This window comes from Sorex fumeus, unplaced genomic scaffold (assembly GCF_029834395.1).
Source record: "Sorex fumeus unplaced genomic scaffold, SorFum_2.1 ptg000024l, whole genome shotgun sequence".
Classification (NCBI taxonomy): domain Eukaryota; kingdom Metazoa; phylum Chordata; class Mammalia; order Eulipotyphla; family Soricidae; genus Sorex; species Sorex fumeus.
In genome coordinates, this window is record NW_026606081.1 from 55442887 (window position 1) to 55469878 (window position 26992).

The following is a 26992-nucleotide window of genomic DNA, read 5'->3' on the forward strand; positions in this document are numbered from 1 at the left end:
GCTGGGGTTCTGGGTTAATACAGTGGGGCTCACGTGTCCCTGCCCTGACACCAGTCTGTGCTGGTCATCCATGCACAGCCAGCAAGACAGCAGGGAGAGGAAGGTTCTATGTCCTTCCATCTCCACAGCCAGCCTCACTGGGGTCCACTGCAGCTCACCTACACTCTGCAGCCACCTTTCTGTCCCCCCTGAGGGGCCAAGCATTCCCCATGGTGAGCTACGCCAGGGCCGGGCTCCTTCCCTCTGAGCACCTCAGCCAGGCCACGGGCACCCTGGGCGGTCTCTCCTAACCTCTCTCCTCCCAGATGTGACCTGTGCTGTGGCTAACCATCACTTGTCTTTCTAGAATGTTCTCTATGACTAATGATTACTAAGTCGGTGGTGTCTGTGTGTGATGAATGTAACTGCCTTTTAACGTCTCATTCCAATAAAGCAACTTTGCTCTCAGTCATTTCTGCCACCCTAATGAAATTGGTCCCCGGCGTCTTGCAGATGGGCTGGGGGGAGGGGTGGCACCATAACTCCTTGGGCTGTAGGGGCACGGCATAGAACCTGCGTCTGTTCCTGCACCTGGCATGTGCTCCAGGGGCACCACAAGGGCTGCTTTGCCCTGGTTGGTTTTTGGTGCTTGGTCTGCACCTGCAGTTTTAGGCTGCACAATGCCAGGATTGAGCCTCTGAGCCTGTCCCTGGCCCTCGGCAAAGCTGTGTTTGGGGTCCATGGTAAGCCTGTGGGGCTGGAGGTTCTTCCTGGCCTGCCACCAAGAACCTGCCCTCGGCCCCCCACCTCTCCTCCCTACTGGGGCCTCCTCTGGGTGCCACACCTGGATTACGGGCATTCCTTCCCAAGCTTCTCACTACAGCTCTCTGCTCAGCCCCGTGAGGAATTCTCAAAGGCATGTTTGCGGTCTGGTCTTGAGAGCACCTGACTGAGTGGACTTCGGAGCCTGATGGTCCCCAGGGGGGATTGAGGGGGTGCAGGGCACATGGGGAACAATAGGCTGCAACTCTTGGAAAGAGGGGGTCATCTCAGCAGGGATTCCTCAGAGCTGGGGCTGCCAAAGTACCCTGCCGATGTGAGCTGGGAGGGACTGCGTCCAGCTTCCCATGGGAAGGGCCAAGCTGAGTTGGGTCATTTGACCACTTTGGATGACGAGTTGGAGGCTGCAGGATCTCCCAGAAGCCCAGGGGACGGACCACCCAAATGAAATTGGTCCCCAGCATTGCTGCCCAGTTTGGTGGCCGAGGGGGCGTGTGGAACCTCCACGATTCCCTGTCATGCTTCTCTAAGGCATTATCCTCCAGACGCCTCGACCTGCATGTGGTCCTGGTCATCTCACCAGTGACCTTTCTCTTGATTCAGCTCTGCAGAGGACAAACCTCTTCCTACTGTTTGCTTGAGAAAAAATGTTCCATGGTTTGACATGTCTTGTTTTGATGAAGAAGGACGGTGGAGGTGAGTCCCCTAGTTGTGGTCAGGAGGCCCTGGGTCCGTGCTAGGCAACACTTGGATAAGTAGGCCTGGTAGTTCCGTACTCAGGCCCCACAGTGGCTGGGGTGGAAGCAGGGTCCAGTGCCCGAGGCCTGAGTCCCTGACCTCTTGAGACACCTCTCCTGAGATCCCTTCAGAGCAAAGGAGCCTGAGGGCTGCGGACTCTGCAGCCCGAGTGGAGTCAATGTTGTGGTGAATGCTTCTGAACATGGGCTACCGGGGCAGGAGACAAGCAGCTTCCAGGCCTCTACACTGGGCTGGAAGAGTGGGGGAGACTCAGGGTGGAGCCCTAAAAAGGCAGCGGGCTATAGACACAGAAGAGCCTCATTCCCCCAGATTCGCACGACAGTCGTGAAGCCAAATGGTCTCATCCCTCCAGACAGCAAACGGTGATGGGGCCCAGGGCTTTAGATGGAAGAAAATGGGGAGCCCTATACCCCACAAAGCGCAGTGCCGTGAGACAGGCTGGCTGTCCAGTGCAGGAGGTGTCTTGTGACTCACTCAGGGCACCAAGACAGGGCAGAGAACTCAATGACTTGTGACTAGGTGGGGCAGGAAGCCCAGGTGGGCAAGAATGTAAAGAGGGGAGAGCCGGGGCCCCCTCAGCGCCCTCCTGCAGGGTCCCCCTCTGAGGCAGGCATCCGGTCCTGGGGACAGTTGGTTCTACCCAGCAGACAGGCAGGCGTCCAGGCTGAGGTGGGGAAAACTGTGGACTCGACACACATGCACACACTCGGCCCAGCACTAGTCCAGGTGCAGACCCAGGGTGGAGATAAGGCCCAGAGCCACTACCTTTAGAGACAGAGAAGGGTTCAGACTGAAGCACAGGATGGGCAGGATGGTGGAAACCTGCAGGGAGAAGAGGGGTAACAGGTTGTGCAGCTGCACCTGCAGTCTGTATATAAGGTGGTCAGAGCACCGAGGAAGGGGTCAACAGCAGTGGGGGATCTCTGTAGTGAGGGAAAGTGCGGTGGGGCGGAGTCTTGTAGAGTGGGCGGGGTCAGTGCGCACGGGGCGGGGTCTTTGTGGAGTGGGCGGGGTCAGTGTGCAGTGGGGCGGGGTCTTGTGAAGTGGGCAGGGTCAGTGCACTGCGGAAGAGAACGCAGCATGCGGAAGCAAGAGCTCCAAAGGCCCTGCCATTTCTAGGCCCATTTGGGTCAATGCCCGTTGCAGAAATGGCTCATGATTTCTCTAAAGTCCTCTCTGAAAGACTCTCCTCTCTGGGGTAACCTCAGAAACCAGAGGGCGGGCCACATGTTTGCAGGAACTCCCTGGGTCCTGGCGCCCCTAATTACAGGAGCCTGGCTTCAATTAACCCTGCTGCTTCCCAGTTGTCATTTTGAGCCGTATTTAGAGCCGCTGGCATTTCCACTGCACTCTTTAATCGTGTTGTTGTGGGCTGTTTTCCTTCATCTAGTCTGTTCATCATACTTGGGAGACCAGCTACTCCTGTTCTGGGGGTCCCCTAGGTGTAGACATGGGCATGGCCACCCTGAGTGCATCACCAAGCTGGAGCCCTGGAGCCCTAGGCAGCACCTGACCAATCCCCACGGTTCCCATCCTGCCCACCTGGTCTCTCCGCAGCTGTGGCCCCAGGTGGAGCTGGGGATGTGGGAGCTTTGAGTCTGAACATAAACAGAGGGTCCCACATCGGCTCCCTGCCCCCCACCCCTAACTCGAGCCTGGTCCTGACAGTGGGGCTTTGGATGGCAGTGTGTGTCACAGGACAGGAATTCTGGCCCCAGTGAGCTCTGACCTCAGACGCACAGAGAAGCCATGGTGAGCGGAGAGAATGATGGGGCCGTGAAGGAAGCCCCTCAAGGGAGGCAGTGTGGCCTGTGGCCACCCCAATGGACCCCAGAGCACACCTTTCCTGAATCCTGGTGGTGTGGCCACTCAGGGAAGCCCTGGAGGGCCAGGGGTTGGGGCAACTCCCTTTTCCATCCTCTCTTCTGAGCTGTGCAGTTCCCCAAGTACCCCAATACTCCATCAGAGTCTGGAGTGGGATGCAGCCTGAGACACCCCACGTTGGCCTCTTCCCTGTAGCTGCTCTCTTTCATCCTTCCTCTCCTTCCTGCCCTCCCCTCCCTCCTCCTCCTCTCTTCCTCTTCCCCATTGTTACAATTTCTGGCTGGACTCTCACTGTCTATCATGGCTGCCCCAGATACCCGCCCTGCTCTAAAGCCACCTCCTTCTGCAGCCTCCTGTGACTGCCTGCTCTCCAGGAGTGGCAGTGACTGTATCCGGCCCACCTGGTGTTGCACTGGTCTCTGTTGTCACTTGCCTCCACTGATGTCACAGAACAGGAAGAGGGTGTTGCTGAATGAGACCAGGTTCTGCCGGCCCAGCAGGCCGTTCTCCATCATCAGAAGCTGGGTGAAGGCCTTCCTGGGTGAGGGCCCAGATCCTCTTCAGATTCCAGGTGCCACCCCAGCATTGTTGTTCACACCCAAGAGCCATCATAAACGCACGAATCAACATTGCGCACCGTGCTGAGTCATGGCCAGGGGAACTTTGAAAACTCTGGCTTTGTGCTCCCCTCGGATGCTTGGGAAACCTCAGCATGGTCAGGAATCTGAGGCCAGACCATGGGGAGGGGTCCCGAGGCAGCAACTGCTGGGATGGTATCTTTTTTTTTTAAATAAATAGATTTTATTTGGAGGATTTTTAAGGTGTGGAGGGGGAGAGAGAGAGAGAGAGAGTAACGTACTAAAGAGAGAACATGGGCTTCTCCAAGGGCAGAGAGAGCCCCTACACACATCCTAGCATTAGACACGAAAGCATGAAAGTACACATCTCAAGAGGGGAGATGTGGATGACACATGTGCTCGGGCACCACATGTGCTCGGCCACGTGGGCACAAGCAGCACATGGGCTTGGGCAGCATATGCGCCTGGGATGGTATTTCTTCTGGTGTCAATTCTGGGGCTTTGTCACTGTCACTGTCCTCCCGTTGTTCATCGATTTTCTCGAGCAGGCCCAGTAACGTCTCCATTGGAGACTTTGTTGTTACTGTGTTTGGCATATCGAATACGTCACGGGGAGCTTGCCAGGCTTTGCCGTGCAGACGAGATACTCTTGGTAGCTTGCCGGGCTCTGATCTTTTTTTTTTTCCCCTTTGAATTGAACTTTATCCTTTTCTATTGAGGAAGCCAGTAATTCCTGTGAATTTGAGTTTTGTGGTATTTTTTGTCTGTATGCTTGGCAAGCTCCCCATGGCATATCTGATATGCCAAAAACAGTAACAACAAGTCTCACAATAGAGACGTTACTGGTGCCTGCTCGACCAAATCGATGAACAACGGGAAGACAGTGCTACAGTGCTTTTTGGTTTTGTTTTGGGGCCACACCTGGTGATGATCAGGGTTACTCCTGGTTCTGCACTGAGGAATCACTCCGGGCAGTGGTCGGGGGGGACCCTATGTGGTACCGGGGATGGAACCTAGGTTGGCCGCATGCAAGGCAAATGCCCTCCCTGCTGTACTATCATTCCAGCCCGCTCCTGTGGATCTGAAACACCCACTGTCTCGTATGTGAAATGTCACACCTGCGAGCTGCTGTGGATTTCCTGTCTGGCCTCATTCTGGTCTCACCACTGGAGTCTGTCTCTTGGTTTTAGTTTTTGGGCTACTCCTGTTAGTATTAACATGAGGACTCAATTTCCAGCTTAGTGCTCAGGGGTCACTCTGAGATGCCGAGGCATCTGTCCAGTACTGGGGATGGAACTGGAGCCTCCTGCATGCAACAGCCCGGTGCACCAGCCCTTTGACCATCTCCCCCGATGGAGTCTATGTTAAATATTTGAAATTTCCTAGAATAACATACAGATTAATTGTTCATGCACTCTGCTGTAAAGCGCAACTCTGACAGACCCGAAGCAGTAGTACAGCGGGTAGGGCTCTTGCATGCGGCCACCCCAGGTTCCATCCCTAGCATCCCATATGGTTCCTGGAGCACTGCAAGGGGTAAGCTCTGAGCATTGCCAGGTGTGTCCCCCCCCCAAAAAAAAGTTCATCCTTAAAGTGGAACCCCTTGAGATTGAAAGAAAGTGGGTGCAGGGGCTGGAGAGGTGCAGTGCGGAGGGTGCTTGCCTTGCTCAGGGTCAATGTGGATTTGATTCCCAGCACCCCGTGTGCCCCCTGAGCACTGCCAAGAGCGATCCTTGAGTGCAGAGCTAGGTGTGCTACTCTCATCAATAATAATTTAACAGTTAACGTGACCCGTCTTTGCATATGAGACTTCACGTACAGATTTCCAGGACAGGGACTGTCTGCCAGTCTCATATAAGGGGTAGCCTACAGGCACACCCACAGCTTCACACCACGGCACCTGCAGGAGAAGGCAGCCGCCTAGAGCCTTCTGCTTGGGTTCCTGCAACTCCACCTGCTCAGGAAACTTTCCCGGGAGAGTTTCCCTCTACCTTCCAACTTGGACTCTGGGAGCGCACCGCAGGGCAGGGCAGGGCAGAGAGGGGAGCAGTGTGGGCGGGGCGCCGAGGCCCGTCCAGGTGCCCCTGAGGAGGAACACCCTGCAGACCCCGAGCCGGAGGCAGTCCCAAGACTGTGGGCGGCTGGTGGCAGCCGTGAGCCGGCAGGTGCGTCCCGCCCCGCCCCGCCCCCGCCGCCGGGCCCCGCCCCGCCCCGGCCCCGCCCTCCCGCCGCCGGCCCAGGTTGGCCCCGCCCCGCCCTCGCCCGGCCCGCCCCTTCTGCCGCGGGCCCCGCCCCGCCCCGCGGCAGGCCCCGCCCCGCCGCCCGCCGAGCCGGGCCGGGCCCCGGGGGCGGGCGCGCTCCCCCGGAAGTGGCGGCGCGCGACGGGGGCGCGCACGTGCGCTTTGTGTGCCGCGCGGGCCGGGCCGCTGCCGCCGCGCCCCAGGGCCCGCGGGGCCTGCCGAGCCGGCCCCGCCCCGCTGCCGCGCCCCCGCGGCCGGCCGGCCTGGCAGGGGCGGCGGGAGCCGGCGGCCCGATGCCCGAGCCCGGCCCCAGGATGAACGGCTTCTCGCTGGGCGAGCTGTGCTGGCTCTTCTGCTGCCCGCCGTGCCCGGGCCGCATCGCCGCCAAGCTGGCCTTCCTGCCGCCCGAGCCCACCTACGCGGTGCTGGCGCCCGAGCCGCGCGCGCCCGCCCGCGACGACAGCCCGGCCGGCGCCTGCAGCCTGCACCTGAGCGAGCGCGCCGACTGGCAGTTCTCGCAGCGCGAGCTGGACGCCGTCGAGGTCTTCTTCTCGCGCACGGCCCGCGCCAACCGCCTGGGCTGCATGTTCGTGCGCTGCGCGCCCGCCGGCCGCTACACGCTGCTCTTCTCGCACGGCAACGCCGTGGACCTGGGCCAGATGTGCAGCTTCTACCTGGGCCTCGGCTCGCGGCTCAACTGCAACGTCTTCTCCTACGACTACTCGGGCTACGGCGCCAGCTCGGGCCGCCCCTCGGAGAAGAACCTGTACGCGGACATCGACGCCGCCTGGCAGGCGCTGCGCACGCGGTGAGGGGCCGGCGCCGACGCGCGCCCGCCCGGACCCCGCGCCCCGCGCCCCGCGGCGGGCCCTCGCCGGGCGCCCACGGAGGGCGCGCTGGCCGCTCGGGTGACCTGGGCGAGCTGTCGGCTCGGGGGCCCGGGCGGCCCGGGGGGGGGGGCTCCCCGCCCGTTCGCGGGGCAGCAGGGACAGCCGGGGTCCGGGCGCCCGCCGGCCGGGGGAGGCCGCAGGGCCGGGAAGTTGCCGCCCGCGGGACTGCGCGCGGAGGCCCAGGTGTCCGGGTTCCCCTCGGCCGCCAGACAGGGAGCCTGAGCTTGACCCCCGTGGGAAGGGGCCGTCTGCGCCCCGTGTCGCTGTTCGCGCCTGGTGTGGCCCTCTGGCAGGGAAGGGAGACCGAGGCAGGCCAGGACAGCTCGGTGCAGACTGCACCCGCCTCGAGCCCCAGGAGCCCTCCTCGCGGTCCTCTCCCTGCCCTGGGTGCTCGGACCTCCTTCCAGCTGGGAGGTGCCTCCCGCGGTCCTCCCACCCCCACCCTCTGCCCGGAAGTAGCAGCTGGCCCGCGGAGCAACTTGCTGGAGGCGCGGGCCATGTCCACGTAACCACCAGCCTGGTTTGGGGTGACGGGCAGGTCGCTGACCCGGTCAGCCTGCCCACATCTGCTTGCAGTTCACCTCGCTGTACCCAGAACTCACCTGTAAGATGGGCTCAAGTGAGAAGGACAACCTGTGAGGTTGGGAGGCTCCTGCCCCCTCCTTCCTGCTTCTCAGGCTTGTTCACAGAGTGCCCTCCGCCCTGTGAATCATTTCCTGTTGGTTAGGTACACCAAGCCCACCCCCACCTCTCTCTGCACACATACACACATGCACTCACACATGTGTGTACGTAGATATATATGCACACGTGGACACAGGCATTGGCCCACAGTCCCTAAGACATGCATGTTGGCATGTGTTCATGTTTGTGTGCATGTGTGCAAGGGACATGCCTGCTTGTGTGTGTGCTGCACAGCTACGGACACAGGTGTGTAAGCAACCAGGGCTGGGACTGTCTCCTGGAACTTTCAGAAACATCACGTGGGCTCAGGACTGAAGAAGAGGCGGTGGAAGCGTCTCATGTGTAGCTGGTAGTTTCTGACACGCGTCTGGGGGCCGGGAGAGACTGGAGCTGGGGCTGCAGGGGGGACCTCCCTGGCTTCCTGCTTGGAGCCTCCAGGCTGACCCTTTCCCTTCTCAGCTCCTGCCGCTGCTGGGCAGCTGGACTTTTGTGGCCTTTTTCCATCACTACTTCCTCCTTCCCTAACTCTGTACCCCTGGACTGTGCATAGTGAGCTCAGCCCTGTAGGAGCCGTCCCAGACAGGACATGGGGTGCTGGGTCATTTCTCCCCACCACCTGTCCCAGTGGTCGGTGTCCTCACGGGCCCTGATTCACTCCTGGTCAGTGGAGACCCCATGCACAAGCCCTGCTGAGCTCTGCCCTGCCCACCTTTGGGAACCCAGTAGAGACCCTGGTGGACCTCATTTGGCCTCAGTGCACAGGGGAAGAGCACATGGTAGGTTCAGGGGACCTCCAGGCTGTTCGTGACACTCAGCCCAGCCCCTACAGCTTGGACAGGAGCTGAGGCCAGGGAGAGGGACTGCATTCGAGATGGAGACTGTGGGGCTGCCCTGGCAGCTGCTCATCTCGGATGTGTTTCTGATCTCTGGGAGCCTCAGTGTAGCTGCTGCTGCTGCTGTGTTAGAAGGGACAGTGAGGACCATGACGTTGTTGGTGATAAGCAAGTGTGAAGATGAGGATGCTGGTGAGGGTGGAGATGATGGGAGGGTAGAGGTGAGGGTGAGGAGGAGGGGGGAGGTATAGGGAAGGGTGGAAGAAGGGGGACAGGACTGGCAGCGCACACTCAGGTGCTGTGTTTTTGAATCGGCCCCGAGGCCCTGGGAGGTACAGCTCTGCTCTCATGGCCTTTCTCCCCTCTGCGCCTAGCCTGGGCCGCTCTGGAGCAGGGACATGGGCATGTGGCAGGGCCCCTCTGCGTTTGTGGGGACTGTGACCCTCCCTTGCCTTGGGGGCTTTTCTGCTTTGGACCTCCTGGGGGCACTGGGCATTTCTGCCTCTGGACAGGGTGCAGAGAACAGTGATCCTGCACCTGTGCTTCAGAACCCCCCGTTCCTCCTGCGCCCCAGGACCCCCTTACTGCTGCCACCCTGGGGTTCTGCTCTGCTCTCGGGAGCAGGCGAGTCCTGCCAGAGTCTGAGACATCTTTGTGGGGCAGGGGGGAGACAGTGAAGGGGCTGGGGCCAAGCGGGCTGTGCAGTCTGACCTTGGCCCTGACTGACCTTGGCTAACCTTGGCTGAGGGAGCCAGCTCAGCGCTGCCTTTTAAAATATGCATGTGAGGCACGGGTAATGGAGCGCGTCGACAGGCTGCCGAGTTATTGATTTCCTGGAGCGTGTGGAGGGAGCCTGGCTCCAGGCTGAAATGGGAGCCTGCTTCGGGAAGTGGGTCCTTCACTGTCACCACACCCAGGAGGGCGCCGAGAGTGCCAGGAGGAACCAGGACTGTTCTTCCGTTTACATGCATTTTGTTTGTTTTACTTGGTACATCCATGCCCTTCCCTTTCTTCTGTCATCGTGGCGCTGTGGGGAGTGCAGGGTGGAGAGCACGCGGGCAGCACTTGAGAGTCACCTCCAGGCTGCCTGCAAGACATCTTCCTCCATGGAACCATCCCTCATTCTTCCCCAGTTATGCCTTTAATGGTGTAGACTGGGAGGAAGGGCCTTTACGGAGGACGGATGATCAGGCTGCAGTTTGAACCTAGAAACCGTCTGACCCATTTCCTATCTTATGTCTTGGACACTCCATGGGCTGCGGGGATCGTCCCCAAGGGCTCAGGGGCAGGTCTGTAGACTCTGGGCAAGGCAGCAGAGCCACTGCCTACCTCACACCTTTGCTTCCTGGACTCCGGGTATCCAGAAACGGGGGTGAGGCTGGTGTGTGCTACAGAGCCCAGAGGGCTTGTGGTGAGTGTGCAAGTGCTTCTGGATGGGAAAGAGAGAGAAGGAAGCAAATGTGCGTATGGTAGAGAGCCTTGAAAATTTGAAAATTAGCGTTTGCCATTGCCTTGGAATTGCCACAAGCATCTCCGAGCAAGGAAGGCCTGTCCCTCCTGTGGGGCGTAGGACACAAGTTTGGGGGTGGGTGAGGCACAATAGCCCCTGCAGGGCACCCTGCAGTGGCCAGCAGTTGTGTCCGGCGTCATTCCCTGGGGTGCACCAGCAGCTTTTCTGGATCTGACTTTCTTTCCAGAATTTTCTCCTCCCTCTGCGTTCTGCCCTTCCTGAAATGGGCGTTTCAAAACCACAGTGATAAGTTTTAGAGAATAGGGACAGCGTTTCCCTCCAGGGCAGAGTCCAGCCACTTCTTCCTGCCCCAGCTGCCCTGCCCTTTAGGTGGGTGCTTGCTTGGGGATCATACCTGGGGCCCGCTAAGGTGTGACTAAGGAGCTCTTATGAGGTTCCAGTCTGGGGCGTTTGCCTGCCCCTAACGAGGCAGTGTGGGTATGTTTGTAGATGCGAAGAAGGAAAGAGACAGCCCTGGTGTGAGGTCCCCTCCAGGGGGCCCAAGAGCGCCACACCCCTGGGAGTGCTGAAGCTGCATGCCCCCTGCCAGGGAGATAGGCTTCCTAGGAATCAAGGGGAGACGCTTCATTCCTGGCATGGTTTCCAGCTGCCTCTCATCTGGAACATTCTCTCAGTGCTGCTACTAAGAGTCATTATATTCATGGTGAATGGATTAAATAATTCAGTTATAATTAACTGTATGGATTATAATTGTTTAAAACTCAATTTCAAATTAACCAATTACAACAAATTAGACATTGTAATTGATTGCTGTTATTTAGATATTACCTCTCTGAGCCTGCAGACAGAACATGGGCCCTGCCCTACCCATGTCCCCACAGAGAGACTCAGCTTGGAGAGGTGGCTGGGCAGTGGTGTGGTGGGCTGTGGTCACTCAGCTCGGGGGCATCAGGCTCAGGGACAGTCCGGTGCTGGGTTGGGCTCCCCAGCTCACGCGGCTGCTCTCCTGCTGCCTGAGCTAATGAGCCCCTCCCCCACCTCCAGGTACGGGGTCAGCCCCGAGAACATCATCCTGTACGGGCAGAGCATCGGCACGGTGCCCACCGTGGACTTGGCCTCCCGCTATGAGTGCGCAGCCGTCATCCTCCACTCCCCACTCATGTCTGGCCTGCGCGTGGCCTTCCCCGATGCCAGGAAGACTTACTGCTTTGATGCCTTCCCCAGGTAAGTGCCCTTTCTACGCGGGGCCTGCTGCCATCCCACACAGAATCTCCAGGTGTCATCTCTTCCTCGTTAATGGTTTCCCAGCAACTGTGGGACCCAAAGCCTGAGGGCATGTCCGTATGGGTCCATGCCTGGTTGGCCTGCACGGCAGTCTCTGGCTCCTGTGAGCACAGCCCCCCGCCCCCATAACCATGCCTTGGCTCCAACAAGGAAAGGGGGCACGTTGCAGAGAACCAGACTGACCCCTGGGCAGAGAACCAGCACTGCCATTGGAGCCATGGCTTCTGGACTGTTCTTTGGAAGACCCCTGCTGTGGGCCGAGGCAGGCACCTGGACTGTGTGAGCCCATTTGTGATAGCCCGTGCTTTGTCTGGGGACTGCTCTCAAGCTTCTGGATGACTCGGTGGCCACAACCCTTCCCAGCGGGACATTCAGATATTTACCTTTTAGGAGTCCCTCGGGAGGAGCAATTACTGTGTTATTTTCTGGGGGCCCTCATGGCGGTGCTGGGGGGAACCTGCGCTTGGCCCCTTTTAGGCTTCTCAGGAGACAGTTGGCTGGACCCCGCTGGCCTGTGTCTCCTCGGGACTTGGGAGCAGAAGTGGGTGTGGCCATTCGATGACGGTGACCCCTGACCTCTACTTCATCACAGCGTCTGGTCTCCCATTCACAATGATGTGTGGAGCAAGGCGCTGGCCCGTGCAGTTGGCGGTAGGGAGCACTGGGCTGTCAGGGCTTCCGGCAGGTCCCGACCCCTGGATGGAAAGCACAGGACCGCGCGGAGCTCGAGTCCTAGGGAGCCAGAGGAAGCCGGGCCCTGTGTGCGTGCGTGCGTGCGTGCGTGGGGCTGGTGGCGCAGAGCGAAGGCACCCTCCCAGCCCCGGTTCTGTCTTGCAGCATCGACAAGATCTCCAAAGTCACCTCCCCGGTGCTGGTCATCCATGGGACGGAGGACGAGGTCATTGACTTCTCGCACGGGCTGGCCATGTACGAGCGCTGTCCACGGGCTGTGGAGCCGCTGTGGGTGGAGGGGGCAGGACACAACGACATCGAGCTCTACGCGCAATACCTGGAGCGGCTGAAGCAGTTCATCTCGCACGAGCTCCCCAACTCCTGAGGGCCAGCCCGCCCCACCTGTGGGGACACCGGGGTGCTCAGTACGGGGCGAGGCCGCAGCCTCCCTCCCTGGCCGGCCTCCACCCTTGGGTCGCTGGTGCAGGCCTAGCCGGACCTGTGCTCCGCACCGTGAGCCATACTTGCATCTGTGACGGGGTCTGAAAATGCCTTGTTCTTTCTGTGGGCGCCCCGTCGCCCCCAAACACGTGGCCAGATGGCCCATGTGCAGGAACTCTCACCAACAGCTCCATGAACCTCCTGGATGTAACTGGAATATTCTGAACAGAAACTGAGTGTGTTTCTTTCTTCCCTTCCTTCCTTCCCTCCGTCCCTCCCTCCCTCCCTCCCTCCCTCCCTCCCTCCCTTCCTTCCTTCCTTCCTGTATGTTTGTTACTGGCCCACCGAGGTTCTCCTGTTTTGCTTGTCTGGTGGTTCTAACTCCACGCTTGGCAGACGTTGGTCTCAGCTGGGGTCCAGGCACTGCCCCCAGCAAGAGTCCACTGTGTTTCCCCCTCAGTCAAGTTCCTAATTCCTGGTTTGTAGTATAAATGATTGAATACATTTTGTTAATATGTTTTTACTCCTCTGTTTTGCTATTAAAGTTTTTATAACATTTCCAAGATGAAAAATAACAAACCAACAGCTGCTGCGTTTATGCTTTGAAGAATCTCTGTGATCAAACTCTACTATGTGACTCTTTGTAGTTCCGGGGACTCTGGGCTCAAACCTTGGCAGGGCACCTAACCTGTCTCTGCCAGAAGCTACCCAGGACCCTCCCCCACAAGGTGCTGGAGGGGGTTTCTGTTGGGGGGGGCATCTTTGGACTGACTTAAATCCTTTTTCCAATTCAAAGCCTTAAATGTACTGTAAGCCTCAGCAGCTTGTCCAGGGCGTGACGGGCGGTGAGGAATAAAGATGCATGAACCACAGCTGCCGGCTCTGTTGCCTCCTTCCTTCCCCTCCCTGGTGAGCCTGGGCTGGAGCCTGCCTCCTCCTCAAGGGGCCAGAAGCGGGGGATCCCTGTCCCGAGGGTCCCTAAACCTACTTGACCTCCATCCTTGGGCCCTCTGTGTCTAGGCTCTGGTCCAGGAGACTTCCTGTGGGAGGGGGCAGCCAGGCCCTCTGCACCCTCCCGTGTGCCACCGATCACACTGAGTGATCCTGTGGCGACATTACTTCACCCTTACCCTCCTCCCCCCCTCATGCCAGGGGCTTCGCCCATCACTCTCATACCTGTTTGGTCCTTTCTTTGTGCAAAGCCAAGCCCGTTTTTCAGGTGCTTTCGGCTCCTCAGGCTTCCTTCCTGAGTGTGCTGTTCCCGCCTAAGCAGCTCGTTTGCGTTTCATTCATTCGTAACATAAACACCTCCCACAGTTCCGCTCTGTGGGCCAGAGTGGGCACCTTTTCAGGAAAAGGACTGAGCGCGAACTTGGGCGGGCGGGGAGGAGTTCTGAGCTCCGGAGTTTACTAGTTCTGCACCCGCCTAACTTAGAGCCGAAGATACGGGCCCAATGCCAAAGCTGAGTGTCACAGGCTCACAGGACGCGGATTCTTCTCCCTGGTGTGTGTTTTGAGCTTTGTGAAATGTGGACCTATTTTACCTGTGCGATTAAGTGAGTTCTTGGTTCACAAAGCTTCACGTGGCTTTCGCAATCAGGAAAATCAATTTCCTATCAGCTGCCCTCCTCCCATCCCTGTTCCCAACCCCATGGGCAGAGTTTACAGGCCTCTTAGAAATAAAAACTCGGGACCAGAGAAACAGTACGGAAGGGAGGGGGTTTGCCTTGCATGTGACTGACCCAGGTCCATTTCCCAGCACCCCATATGGTCCCCCAAGCCCACCAGGAGTGTTCCTGAGCACAGAGCCACATCATCAGGTGTGGCCCCAAACCAAAAAACAAAATAAAAGAAAATGGAGGAGAGCCAGGAAAGAAATGCGGGTTAAGGCAATTGCATGAGGCCATTGAATCCCTGGGAGGACATCTGGTCTCACAGGCACTGCCTGGGCACTGACCTTTTTTTTCTTTTTTGGTCACACCCGGCAATGCACAGGGTTACTCCTGGCTCTGCACTCAGGAATTACCTCTGGCGGTGCTCAGGGGACCATATGGGATGCTAGGAATCGAACCCGGGGCGGCCACGTGCAAGGCAAACGCCCTACCCGCTGTGCTATTGCTCCAGCCCCTGGGGGTGACTGTTGAGCACAGAAACAGGACAACGGACAACCCCTGGAGCACCACAGGAAAGAAAAATGGCCTCCCTTGGTGTCAGTGCACTCTGAGATGGAGAAATCTATTTTCAGGATTCCTGAGTGAGCAGCTGGCCAGTGTGGCAGTGATTCCTGTCCAAATGCCAGCCCAGGCAGCCACTCCGTGTCCATCCACATCCAACAGAGGAAGGCGGGTCTCCTGGGCTGCTAAATTCTCTTTCTCCTACTCCTGCCCTAGGCTCTGCGTCCAAGCGCGACCCCTGTCGGCGGGTTGTGAAAGTGTACTTATCGCTGGGTCTGTGGGAGGCCTGGAAGGGCCAGTCCCCCATGCCTCCTGTTTCCCAATGCTGGGGGTAGGGGTGACACAGGGAGCCCTAAATGGGAGGCAGATTTTTTTGGGGGGGCTCAGCTTCACCCCTCCACAGTGCAAAAAAAATTGTAGGAAGAAGGCCTCGTTGGTCTGGACACACTTCAGCTGTGGGCGATGGGGGAGGGAGTGAGGCAGTGAGCCCTAGCCATGGGACCACAGGTGGGGTTGCAGACATCTGTTCAGAGCCTATCCAGAGCCTAGTGGGACCTGGGAGGCCGCCTCCACCCTCCGCCTGCCTGTAAGGGCACTGGATACAGACCCCACAGACTGACCCCTGCGTGTGCCCAGAGACAGCCAGGCATGTCAGCACCCAGAGCTAGACAAGCTCCTTCTGTGACCCCTTGCAGCCTGTCAAGTGCCTCTCCTGCACCCCTTGACACAGTTCCCTCTGTCCCACTTGCCAGCACCCCTCACCCGTGGGTCCTGCTGTTGGGCCTGGCCACTAGTCTGAGGACCAGGGTGGGACCTATTTTGACTTTAGAAGGGGTGCCCACCCCAGGACTTCTCCTTTCTCTGCAGTCCACTGCCCTGGGGAAGGACAGAGATACTGGGTGCACCCCCTCAGGTCGGGGTGCCAGGAGGAAGTACAGCATCGCGGGGGCCCAAGCACAGCCCCCCACAGGGCGGTACAGGAGCAGGCCCCCTGTGGTGCAAGGGCTGTTGCCCTCTGGCCTTACAGAGGCTCAGAGAAGGCAGGCGGTGGGCTGCGGCCACACAGCAGAGCAGAGGACAGAGGCCGGATGAGAGCGGTGCTCCTTCCTGCCCCTTCTCCACCCCACGAGGGGCCGCTGCGACGGTCCGGACCGGGGTGAGGACCCCAGATCCATCCTCCCGCACGTGAGTCCCTGCTCAGAGCAGGCCTCCGCCGGACGGACGTTTTGGGGTGTCGCAAGGAAATACTGGAGCTCTCCAGGGCCCCCTTGATGCTCGGGACCAACCCGCCCCCTGCCCACCTCGCCGCTGTTCGGGTCGGAGTCGGCGACCGGAGAAGTCCGGGCCGGGGGTTTCCCAGCGAGCGCGGCGACCCCCACGCGCTCTCGCCCGCCAGCGAGCCCCGCGGCTCGAGCGCCTCCGCCCGCGGCCGGCAGAGCCCGCCTCTGTCTGGCCAAGCGCGCGGGGCCCCAGATGCTCCTGGAAGGGGTGGGGGAGCGGGGGGCGGGCCGGGAGTCGCGTCAGCCCGGGGGGAGGAGCCGGCCCGCGCCGCCCCTATAAAGGCCGCGGGCGCCGGGGGGAAGCACGGAGCGCGCGTGGCCAGCGCAGGAGTCCGGAGCGGCTGCCCCGCGCCCGGCCGCCGAGAGGTAAGGGGGGAGGGCGCCTCCAGCCACCCGGCTCCGTTGGTCCGTCCGCCCCGTCCGTGCTCCCGTGGGTGCGTGCGCCCGAGCCCTCCTGCGCCCAGTGTCCCCGAGACCTGGAGTCCTGCAGCACAGGTGACAGGCGCGCGCGGGAGCCCCGCCTGGGTACGAGGCAGACCCCGCCTTCCCCCGTGGTGCCAGGGGTCTTGCGTCCTGCACGCGACGTGACCTGGTCACTGTCCCGGCGGGCGCGCGCCTGGCAACAGGTCTGCGCCGCAGGGTTCGCCGGGGGTCCCCTTCCGGACCACCGTCACCCGGCTCCGTGGGGCGGGGGCCGCGCGCACTCGGGGCGCCGGGATGTTGGCCCGAGACTCCAAGTCCCCGCAAGGCGCGTCGGCTCCGAGGGGGCTCGGCGCGGGCGCGGGGGGCAGGCAGCGGGGCAGCGGGACGCGTGTGCGTCCGAGAAAGGCACGCGGGCAGAGGTGCCCGCCGGATCCGCCTCTCCAAGTCGCCAGCTCCGCCAGCCGCCGGGCCCGAGGTCCCGAGTCCAGTTCCACGCGGCCCGCGCTGCCCACAGGTGAGCCGTCCCCGCTTCCAGCAGCCTTTTGATGTGGGCGCCAGTTCCTGGCGGCCGCCCCAGGCCGGAGGTGGGAGCCTGGAGCCCGGCGCTCTCCGCCTGCGCCCGCGGTCTGGAGCGCGTTCCGGGCGCGCCCGCGGGCGGGGAGCCTGCGCGCTGCGTGCCCCGGCTCGGCGCCACCATGGACAGCTCCCAGCCGCTTCCTCCGCGGGGCTGGGGCCCCAGAGGGCCCCCCAGGTCCCACCGTCCTCCTGGCCTGCATGCTTCGCGCCCGGACGGGAGGGTCTTGCGGTGCCCACAGGGGTCCCCGTCCCCGCGGGCCCCACCTCGGAAGGGAGAGGAACCCTGGGGTTGCTGCTGAGCCGCGGGGTGAGCGGGGAGGCTCCTCTGGAGACCCGGCCCTCAGGTGCAATAAATGCACCAGAGGGCGAGCTAGGGGTCCCTCTGGGCGAGCTAGGGGTCCCACTAATCCACAGGGGAGACGGGTCTGAGCCATTCTATTGAGGCTCTTGTAGACACCACGTTTATGGGGTTGGAGGGTGCTCAGCTCTCCCGCAACGCCACAGGGGGCCTCTTTTTGCAGTCCCCCCTTCATTTCTTTTTCCAAGCCGGTTGCTTGGAAACAGGGTGGGAGAACCTGGCAGGTTGATCAGTCCTCATCAAACACCTTCCCTGGTGGCAAGTGTGTCCTCACTCCGGCCTCTTCTTCCCGCTGTGAGTGTGAGGCGTCCACAGCAGCCCCTTGTCCCGTGGGGTGCAGAACAGAAGCCCCGGTCCGCACTGACCTGCTCCTTGCTTGCCAGGAATCCATTATGCTTCCTTTCCGTGGACGGTGCTGATGAAGGTGCCGCTGAGGACCACAGGCCACCAGCGCACTGGAAGGCAGACCAAGAGCTGGCTGGGCGTGGGCTGAGTGGGCCACGCGGCAGAGCTGAGTGAGTTATCTCATGCCAGGGTGTGGCAGGGTCAGGCGGACCAGTCATGCGTCTCTGGGGTGGGGAGCAACTTGTCCTGGGGGCCCCCAGGACTGGGGGCGTTTCTCTGGGCACTGGGGACACCACTGTTGGGGGGGTGTTGGACTAAGCTTGGAACAGGGCATAGGAGCCTTGCCGCTGCCCTTAGGAGGTTGGGCATTGGGGCAGCCCATGGGGCTAGTGGAAGGGGACTGTGCCCAGTTTCCTAGATCTGGCGTCCCTGCTTCATAGAACTGCAGTCACAGGTGGGTGCTGCTCAGAGCTGTCACAGGTGCCTGTCCTGTCACCCCAGTTAGTGGTCCGGGGCTGTGTCAGATTCTGTGACTATCACCTCCCTCCAGGGAGAAATTTCAGGATATTTCTGATGTCTGAGGGGTGGGATCCGGCAGGCCTCTGTCCCCTCATGACCAGGTGACCCTGTGGCCTCCCAGCAGCCCTGCGCCCACATGTCGCCCCAACATATGGGTCGCTCCCACCTTCTGGGGAGCCCTTCCCTCCTGGGGAGGTGCTGAAGTGGGGACAGTTCCAAGGTTTGAGTTCTCCTTGGGGCATCCCTTTGCTCCAGGGCTGGTTTGCCGCCCCTTTTAGTGGGACCAAGGCAGACAGGGAGCAGAGGTCAGAGGAGGGTCCAGAAAGATCCCTGAAATATGCAGAAACATGCTGAGTCCCTTCCCTGCCCCCTGCCCAAGGCTTGACTGGCACAGAAGGAAAGGGGTGACAAGGCGTGCCTTTGTGGGGGGCCATGGAAAGCTGAGCTGTTCCCCTCCATGCTGGGGAGACCTCCTGGACTGCCCTCTTCCCCCTGGTGGTGTCTGCTGTGGTCGGGGGGAGTAAGGCAACAGACATTCAGGGTAGGGACACTTTTCCCTGTGTACTTGCAGGCGGTGCCTCTTCCCCAGCCTCCCTCAGGCTCTCCTGGGCTCAGGGTCTCTCGAAGTCTCAGGTGCCAGTGCCAGTGGACTGTACCCACATGCACAGACTGTGGAAAGGGCAGAGCTGGGAGAGAGAGAGAAGGACCCGGGTGCACTGGGAGGCCCTTTATAAGGGAGCCTGATCTGCCCACGGAGTTTCCATGCTGAAGTGATCCGTGCGCGGGTCCTTTTCCTAAGAAGGGGTTGAAAAAGCCTCAGACTTCATGGCTAAGAACTTCTTTCTGGTGTGAGTGCGTGTGAGTGTGCCTGTGCATGTATGAGAGTGTGTGCATGTGTGAGTGTGCGTGCATGTGTGAGTGCCTGTGCATGTGTGAGTGTATGTGCATGTGTGAATGCCTGTGTATGTGTGAGTGTGAGTGCATGTGTGTGTGTGCCTGTGTGTGCGCATGTGTGCATGTGTGTGTGCACACGTGTGTGTCTGGAAGAATGTGACTGCATGTCTCAGCTGAGTTTCCCTGCTGCTCTGCCTCCCCCTGCTCCTCACCCCCCCCCCCCCCAATGCTGAACTGCAGGTCAGAAACCCGGGAGGAAGGGGAGCAGAAGGAAACAGCCCAGCCCTGGCCTGGTTTTGGCCTGTGTCTGAGTCAGTGACTTAGTGGGTGACAGCAAACTTTTCCCACCAAGCTCCCCGTGATTCCTGCCTTGGTGCTCCTTCCAGCTCCGCCTGAGCCCAGACTCCCTGCAGGCCTTTCCTGAATGGCAATCATGCATTGTTGAGAGGGGACCCTTTGAGAAACTGTGATGTGGTGCTAAGCTCACTCTGTCCTTGCTGCCACCTCAGAGACTGGAAACACAGTTTCTAGAAGTTTCCAGCTTCTGGGAAGGCAGAGTTTATCCTGTTTTCCTGTTCACTCCCGGTGGTGAGCTCCAGAAAGAGCCCCGAGCTTCTGGGATCCACCCCCCCCTCAGGCAAACGTCCCCTTTCAAACCCCCCAGGTTCCTGTGTGCATCCAGCCACACCACTGTGGTCTGTGTGCATCCGTGACCTCGGTCACTCGTGTTTCAAAACCACGGGGCCATGTTGTTTCAAGTGGCCACATGTAAACAGACCAGGGGTTCTGCGGAGATGCCAGTGCAGCTCATTTCCGACCCAAACGCCCCATGCACAGTTACTTTAAATAAGAAGCTATTTTTAAGACGCAGAAAGGATGATGCTTCTGCCCAATCTTGCTTCATCAGCACAAACTTGAGCTTCCGCTCGCCTGAGGGGGTCTGAGGTCGTCCTGACAAGGTTAAGCGGAGGGTAGGGGCTGGCTGGGCCCGCCCCCACCCCGCTGCTGGCCCACATCCCTTGGTGGGCCTATGGGGTTGCCACCGGTCAGCTCCATCCAGAACCTCTTGCTGGGTGCACTCTTCACTCCATCACATTCATGGTCTTTATTCTGTACGTGGCCATACCTGGGTGGCGGCTTGAGGCCAGGGGAGAGAAGATACCAAGCTGGGGCTGAGCTCTGGGGTAGGGGCACACTGACAAACGAGGCTGTGGAATGTTCTGTGTGTGCACAGGAAGGAGGTGTGCACAGCTTGCAGGATGCCTGGGCCGGGGCTGTGTGCAGCATTGGGGTGCATGATACAGCTTGGTCCTGGGAGTCCCGAAAGTCTCCTCACTTGAGGGTACCTGTGGAACTGGCCTGAACCACTATGGGGCAGCGGGCTGGGTGCCCAAGACTGGACGCAGGACTACCCTAGCTGTGATCTGCGGGGACTGCTGTGGACTGGACATGGTCTGAGGGACAGACCCTTGTCGTCAGTGGCCAGGTGGGGGCAGGTGCAGAGCAGGGCATGGAGTCGAGCCAGCCACCTCCCGTGGGGCCAGTTGAGCTGGAGAGATGCGTGTGGGGAGGAGGCATCTGCAACTCCCTGACTTCTGTCCATTCCTCAGGCTGAGGCGTCCCAGTCCGGCCCGTGAAGGGGCTGCATCTACGCTGCTCAGGGTCAGAAGACAGAAGGGCCGGGAGACACACAGGGGTCCACCAAGTTTGCTTCCCAGCACCGGAGCCCTGCAGAACAGTGACAAAGCTGTTAGCAGCAAGGGAGAGTAGCACCAGGGCCACGGGGCCCCACAAGCACTTCGAGGCTTCCCCCTGCCCGGGGGGCTTTCCCCAGTGTGGGTCTGAGGCTGCCTTCCCAGAATCATCGATTCCTCCAACGAGCCTGGGATTCCCTTCTGAGACAGCGTGAAAGCAACTTTCCAGGCCCATGTTTCCGCTGCAGTGCTGAGCACTGTCCACAAGGCAGGCTCCCAAGGTGGGAGGGAGTGGGCGGTGGGGGGGTGGGATGCTGAGGCTTGACCCTCACTAGCCGTCTCCTCTGACCCACACCCGAGCGGGGCCCGGGGCCAAGATCCTTCGACTCCTTAGCTCCATTCCCAGGAGTCGTTCCTGTAAACTACAGGAACTTCCCGGGAACTTCCTTTGCTTTCTGGTCTGTCGCCCCACCAAGGGGCTCCCTTTGCCATGTGTGAGTCTGCAGCACCTTGACACTCTCTCGCCGAGACGAATCCCCCGTGGCCCGTGGCACCAGCCCCCCCTGCAAAGCAGGCAGCCCTGCGGCTCTCCCTGTGCCTTGTTGTGCTGGCTCCCTTTGCCAGGAACCAGAGCAGGGCCACGGCAGGGGTCCAGGCTGTCTGCTCGGAGCTGGCTTCCAGGGTCAGCTCCTGCAGAGACCAGCAGCCAGGAATGCTGCGTTCCAGGCCTGTCAGAGGGGGACCCTGAGACATGCCTAGAGGCTTGGGGACCCTGCACCCACACTTGCAGGACAGCTGGAGGGGATGGGGGTCTCACCCATACTGTTGGGAGGCCTGGGGGTCTCACCTGGCTGTGAGGGTTTCACCTGTACTATGGGGGTACCAAGGAGTCTCACCCATCCTGTGGGAAGACTGAGGGGTCTGATCCACTGGGGGTCCCACCTGTCCTTTAGGAGGGTTGGGGGGCATGACATCTGGGGGGCAACTGGAAGGTCTCATTCATTATGTAGGGGAACTGGGGGGTCTCACCCATCCAGTGGAGGACTGGGGTCTCAACCGTCCTGTGGGGGACTAGGGGTCTTAACCATCCTGTGGGGGGACTGGGAGTCTCACCCATCCTGTGGCAGACTTGGGAGTCTTACCCGTCTTGTGGGGGACTTGGGAGTCTCACTGTTGTGTGGGGGACTTGGATGTCTCACCCATTCTGTGGGGGACTTGGGGGTCTCACCTGTCTTGTGGGGGACTTGGGAGTTTCACCGTTGTGTGGGGGACTTGGACATCTTACCGATCCTGTGGGGGACTTGGGGGTCTCACCGGTCCTGTGGGGGATGGGGACTCTCACCGTTCTGGGGGGATAGAGGGTCCCACCCATCAGTACTGTAGGGATGAGAGGAGCATGTGCTCCAGGCATGGCTTCTGAGTCTGCCAGACAGGCAGTGCTGGAACCTGCCCCATCTCCAGGGTGCCCCAGAGGCTGCACCAGTTCTGAGGAAGGGCTTGAGACGGGCCCCACTGCTCCCCTGGCTGCTCGGGCAGGTGTGTTCCCAAGCTGCCCTCTGCCTCAGTTTTCTACATAGGAACAGCGGTTGGGACAGGATGGACCCTGACCTGGGTGATACCCACCCTCCTCCGCATACTGGAGCCCTGGGACCCCTCCCACAGGGTCTGGACTCCAGGAGAACTGGTCAGCCCAGAGGCAACCCCAAACCCAGCCTGCTTTCCTCTGGGCACTCAGGGCCACCCTTGGCCAGTGTGGCCAGCAGGGGCTTCCAGGATGCATCTTTTGGGGGAGGTTCTGGTGGTCTCTGACTGGGTCAGGCCCAGGCCTGAACCTCAGGTCCCCTCCCCAGGATGGGCAGCGCCTTCCTGTGGCCCGTCAGCCAGCACAAGAGCCCCTGCGGGTCAGCATCCTGTACCCCCCTGTCCCCACACTGTGGGTGTGTGAACCACAGAGCCGCCACCGATGACCCCATGGCCTGGGGCCCGGCCACTCGCTGGGCTTCGCACCAGCCCAGGGCTCAGCAAGAGGCACACACAGTCATGGACAGCGGACAGTGGCGGGTGTTTGGGAAACCAGCCCCTTCCTGCTGGCCCAGGACAATATTTACCAAGCAGGCGGGCAAACAAGCGGGCCTTCTTCTCAGCCCTGGCCCCTGTGCCCGCCCCCACTGCCTCTCCGGCCAGCAGTCCACTGCTTCCAGGCCCGCGGGTGGCCCCGTGGTCACTCCGAGGTGATGGGCACTGCAGCCGGGGTCCCTGCACACAGACCCCCTTTCAGGTTCCTCCCAGGGGTCCAGCATTGACCCGAGCTGCCTGCGTGATTGTAGAGTCAAGCAACTCCCCACAGGCCAGGGCCCCGGAGTGTAGACAGACCCATTCCCCTGGAGGGGCGGATGAAGGTCTCCATGCCTCTGCCCACAAACAGTTCACTCGGAACCTTCGAGGGGGTCACTACACCCCTGCCTGGGCCTCTTCTTTGATGAAGGACAGCAGGAGTGGGGTGCACAGAGCCTAGATGTAGGGGTACGTGGAGCCCAGGTGTGGGGTTGGTGGAGCCCAGGTGTGAGGATACGTGGAGCCCTGGTATGGGGTGCATGGAGCCCAGGTGTGGGAGTATGTGGAGTCCAGGTGTGGGGTACACAGAACCCAGGTAGGGGGTTCACAGAGCCCAGGTGTGGGGGTACATGGAGCCCAGGTGTGGGGTGCACGGATTTTAGGTGTAGGGGTACATGGAACTCAGGCGTGGGGGTACATGGAGCCCAGATGTGGGGGTACATGGAGCTCAGCTGTGGGTTTTATTGACCCCCAGTGTGGGGGTGCATGGAACCCTCTAGAACTGGAGGGGGAGAAGCTTCTCTGCACCAGCCTAGAAACCCCCAGATAGGGACATCATCATAAAGCTGAGCTGCAAGGGAAGGGGCAGGCTGGAGCCAGAGGTGGAGGGGAGTGCAGAGGCCAGGAGGGGGGGTGTGGCCACCCAAAGGCTCCAGAAGCAGGGCTAAGAAGCAGCCTGTGGACTCAGGACTCAGGACTGAGCTGGTTCGGCAGAGTCGGGCTGAGCACTGAGCTTGTCAGCATGCCACTGATCAATAACAGACGCTGTTTCCCCAAACGTGGAGAGAAATGGAGGCGGCAGGCAGCAGGCAGCAGGTTCCCATGCCAGCGGGAGGAGAGCCTGCGGATCCCTGCGAGAGCTGGGTGAGGACGGCAGCGTGGGGAGGCTGGTGGGCTGACCATTGGGAGGTGCCACGCTGCGAGGTCAGCCACGGCTGAGCATGGACATGTCCGGGAACCCGGAGCAGAGAAGGGGAAACGGAACTCGTCTGACAGTGAATTTCCTTTCAGTAGTCACAGAACAGGTGTTTGGGGGAGCCCAGAGCAGAGGAGCCTGTGAGACCCCCACGTGCTCACTAGCCGCTCTGCAAGAACTGGGCCAGAGGTCTCGGAGGTGTGCCAGGGCCTGGGGCTGCCAAGGCCGTGCATCTCGGGGCTGGAGAGATAGCACAGCGGGTCGGGCGTTTGCCTTGCATGTGGCTGACCTAGGTTCAATTCCCAGCATCCCAGATGGTCCCCCAAGCACCGCCAAGAGTAACTCCTGAGTGCAGAGCCAGGTGTAACTCCTGTGCATCGCCGGGTGTGACAAAAAAACAAACAAACAAACAAACAAAAAAACAAGGCCGAGCATCTCGGTGACGCGCTCCGCCTCCTTCTCTCGATGCCGTGTTGGCAGGGCCCTGGGTGGAGGAAGCAGGCGCAGCATCTCTCACTGGGAGCCTGTTCCCAAGTGGTGACCCACACCCACTCACTGTGTCCCAGGAGTGGGTGTGGGGGAGCAGCAGCCTACCCGCCCGCCCTGGTGGGGGCGCCAGGTGCTAGGCTGGGGACACCCCATCTCCTTGTGCAGTCTCGTGCATGCAGCTCGGAGCTGCTCCCCTTTAATTTGGACGGGACTGCTTGGGACTGTCCTGAAAGCAACTTTCCACTTCCTTCTGTGATTCATCCCTGCCCTTTCTTCTTCTTAAAATGGTTCCACAACTTGACTTTTTGAGAATGTGTTTCCCAGGTTTCTTTTACCTTTTTGCCGTTCACCCACCCACACACTCGCCTCCCTGATTACCAAATCCCCACCTGTCGAACATGCGTCTGCCCATCTATCCATCCACCAGCTACCCACCGTCCACTCTCCATCTCCTGCTTGTCCACCCGCCCATCTGTCCATTCGTCCATCCATCCCTCCATCCATCCACTCACATCCATTCTTCTACCTACCCATCCACCCATCCTTCCATGTACCCACCCATCGCCCACCAGTCCTCGCAGCATTTTACTTACCTCCGTGTTCTCTGTCTGGACACGGGCCTTTGAGGCCCGCTTTGCTGCCATCCTGGCGGTGCTGTTGCCACCTCTCTCCTCCCTCTCTCGGCCCTCCCTCCTCTTTTTCCTTCTTCATCCCTCCTTTCCCCTCCCTCCCTCCCTTCCTCCTTTCCTCTCTTCCTTCCTCGCTTTCCTCCCTTCCTCGCTTCTCTCCTTTCCTCCTTCCCTCTCTCCCTCCCTCCCTGCCTCCCTCCTTCCTTCTCTTTCTCCCTCCCTCCCTCCCTTCCTTCCTTCTTTCTTTCTTTCCTTCCTTCCTTCCTTCCTTCCTTCCTCTTTCCCTCTCTCCCTCTCTCCCTTCCTTTCCTCCTCCCCTGCTTCCTTCTTCCTCCTTTTCTCGCCCTCCCTCCCTTCTTTCCTCCCTTCCTCGCTTCTCTCCTTTCCTCCTTCCCTCCCTCCCTCCCTCCCTCCCTCCTTCCTTCTCTTTCTCCCTCCCTCCCTCCCTCCCTCCCTCCCTCCTTTCCTTCCTTCCTTCCTTCCTTCCTTCCTTCCTTCCTTCCTCCCTCCCTCCCTCCCTCTTTCCCTCTCTCCCTCTCTCCCTTCCTTCCCTCCTCCCCTGCTTCCTTCTTCCTCCTTTTCTCTCCCTCCCTCCCTTCTTTCCTTCCTTCCTCCCTCCCTCCCTCCCTTCCTTCCTTCCCTCCTTCCTTCCTTCCTTCCTTCCTCCCTCCCTCCCTCCCTCCCTCCCTCCCTTCCTTCCTTCCTCCCTCCCTCCCTCTTCCCTCTCTCCCTCTCTCCCTTCCTTCCCTCCTCCCCTGCTTCCTTCTTCCTCCTTTTCTCTCCCTCCCTCCCTTCTTTCCTTCCTTCCTCCCTCCCTCCCTCCCTTCCTTCCTTCCTCCCTCCCTCCCTCCCTCCCTCCCTCCCTTCCTTCCTTCCTCCCTCCCTCCCTCTTCCCTCTCTCCCTCTCTCCCTTCCTTCCCTCCTCCCCTGCTTCCTTCTTCCTCCTTTTCTCGCCCTCCCTCCCTTCTTTCCTCCCTTCCTCGCTTCTCTCCTTTCCTCCTTCCCTCCCTCCCTCCCTCCCTCCCTCCTTCCTTCTCTTTCTCCCTCCCTCCCTCCCTCCCTCCCTCCCTCCCTCCTTCCTTCTCTTTCTCCCTCCCTCCCTCCCTCCCTCCCTCCCTCCCTTCTTTCCTCCCTCCCTCCCTTCCTTCCTTCCTTCCTTCCTCCCTCCCTCCCTCTTTCCCTCTCTCCCTCTCTCCCTTCCTTCCCTCCTCCCCTGCTTCCTTCTTCCTCCTTTTCTCGCCCTCCCTCCCTTCTTTCCTCCCTTCCTCGCTTCTCTCCTTTCCTCCTTCCCTCCCTCCCTCCCTCCCTCCCTCCTTCCTTCTCTTTCTCCCTCCCTCCCTCCCTCCCTCCCTCCCTCCCTCCCTCCCTTCTTTCCTCCCTCCCTCCCTTCCTTCCTTCCTTCCTTCCTCCCTCCCTCCCTCTTTCCCTCTCTCCCTCTCTCCCTTCCTTCCCTCCTCCCCTGCTTCCTTCTTCCTCCTTTTCTCTCCCTCCCTCCCTTCTCTCCCATTTCCCAGTTATAGGAATCAGGAGTTGGAACAAACATCCTCTAATTAACTCTGAGCCAGCGTCTGAAGGAAGCCACAGACCACGTCCTCTCCATAAGAGCTTCTAGGAGCCGAGGCGAGAGGGCTTCCCAGTGTCTCTCAGGGTGGGGGGTTCCAGCTGAGCCCGGGGCGCCATGTCTGCAGGGTTTGGGTGTCTATTTTTAATCTGGGCCACACTGCCGGGGGATGTGAGGTGCTTTTTTCCACTGTGGACTCCCTGGCCGAGTCCGGGCAAGAGGAGACACTTTCCTGGGGCGGCTCCATTCCAGTGCCCTTGCAGGCTCCCCGAGGCGGGAGGCGCGGAGGGGAGCAGCAGCCTGGCAGCGGCTGCCAGTCAGTGGGGGTGAGCCCGTGGGGGAGTCTCCAGCCCCAAGAGTGACCC

At 60.3% G+C, this 26992-nt stretch overlaps 2 protein-coding genes across 2 annotated transcripts in view; one reads left to right on the plus strand and one right to left on the minus strand.

Annotated features, from left to right (window-relative positions):
- The window catches only part of MTHFS (methenyltetrahydrofolate synthetase), a 162575-nt gene that overhangs the window by 101476 nt on the left and 34107 nt on the right, over positions 1-26992 (minus strand). The window lies entirely within an intron of this gene.
- Positions 6375-12679, plus strand: ABHD17C (abhydrolase domain containing 17C, depalmitoylase). Its single transcript, XM_056114430.1, has 3 exons — positions 6375-6968; positions 11083-11262; positions 12160-12679. The coding sequence occupies exons 1-3, from the start codon at positions 6454-6456 to the stop codon at positions 12377-12379; spliced, it is 915 nt and encodes a 304-aa protein (XP_055970405.1). The 5' UTR covers positions 6375-6453; the 3' UTR covers positions 12380-12679.

Coding starts and splice junctions, on each gene's coding strand:
- ABHD17C (XM_056114430.1), top strand. CDS start 6,454: ATGCCCGAGCCCGGCCCCAGGATGAACGGCTTCTCGCTGGGCGAGCTG. Junction 6,969..11,082: donor TGGCAGGCGCTGCGCACGCG/GTGAGGGGCCGG, acceptor CCCCACCTCCAG/GTACGGGGTCAGCCCCGAGA. Junction 11,263..12,159: donor TGCTTTGATGCCTTCCCCAG/GTAAGTGCCCTT, acceptor TCTGTCTTGCAG/CATCGACAAGATCTCCAAAG.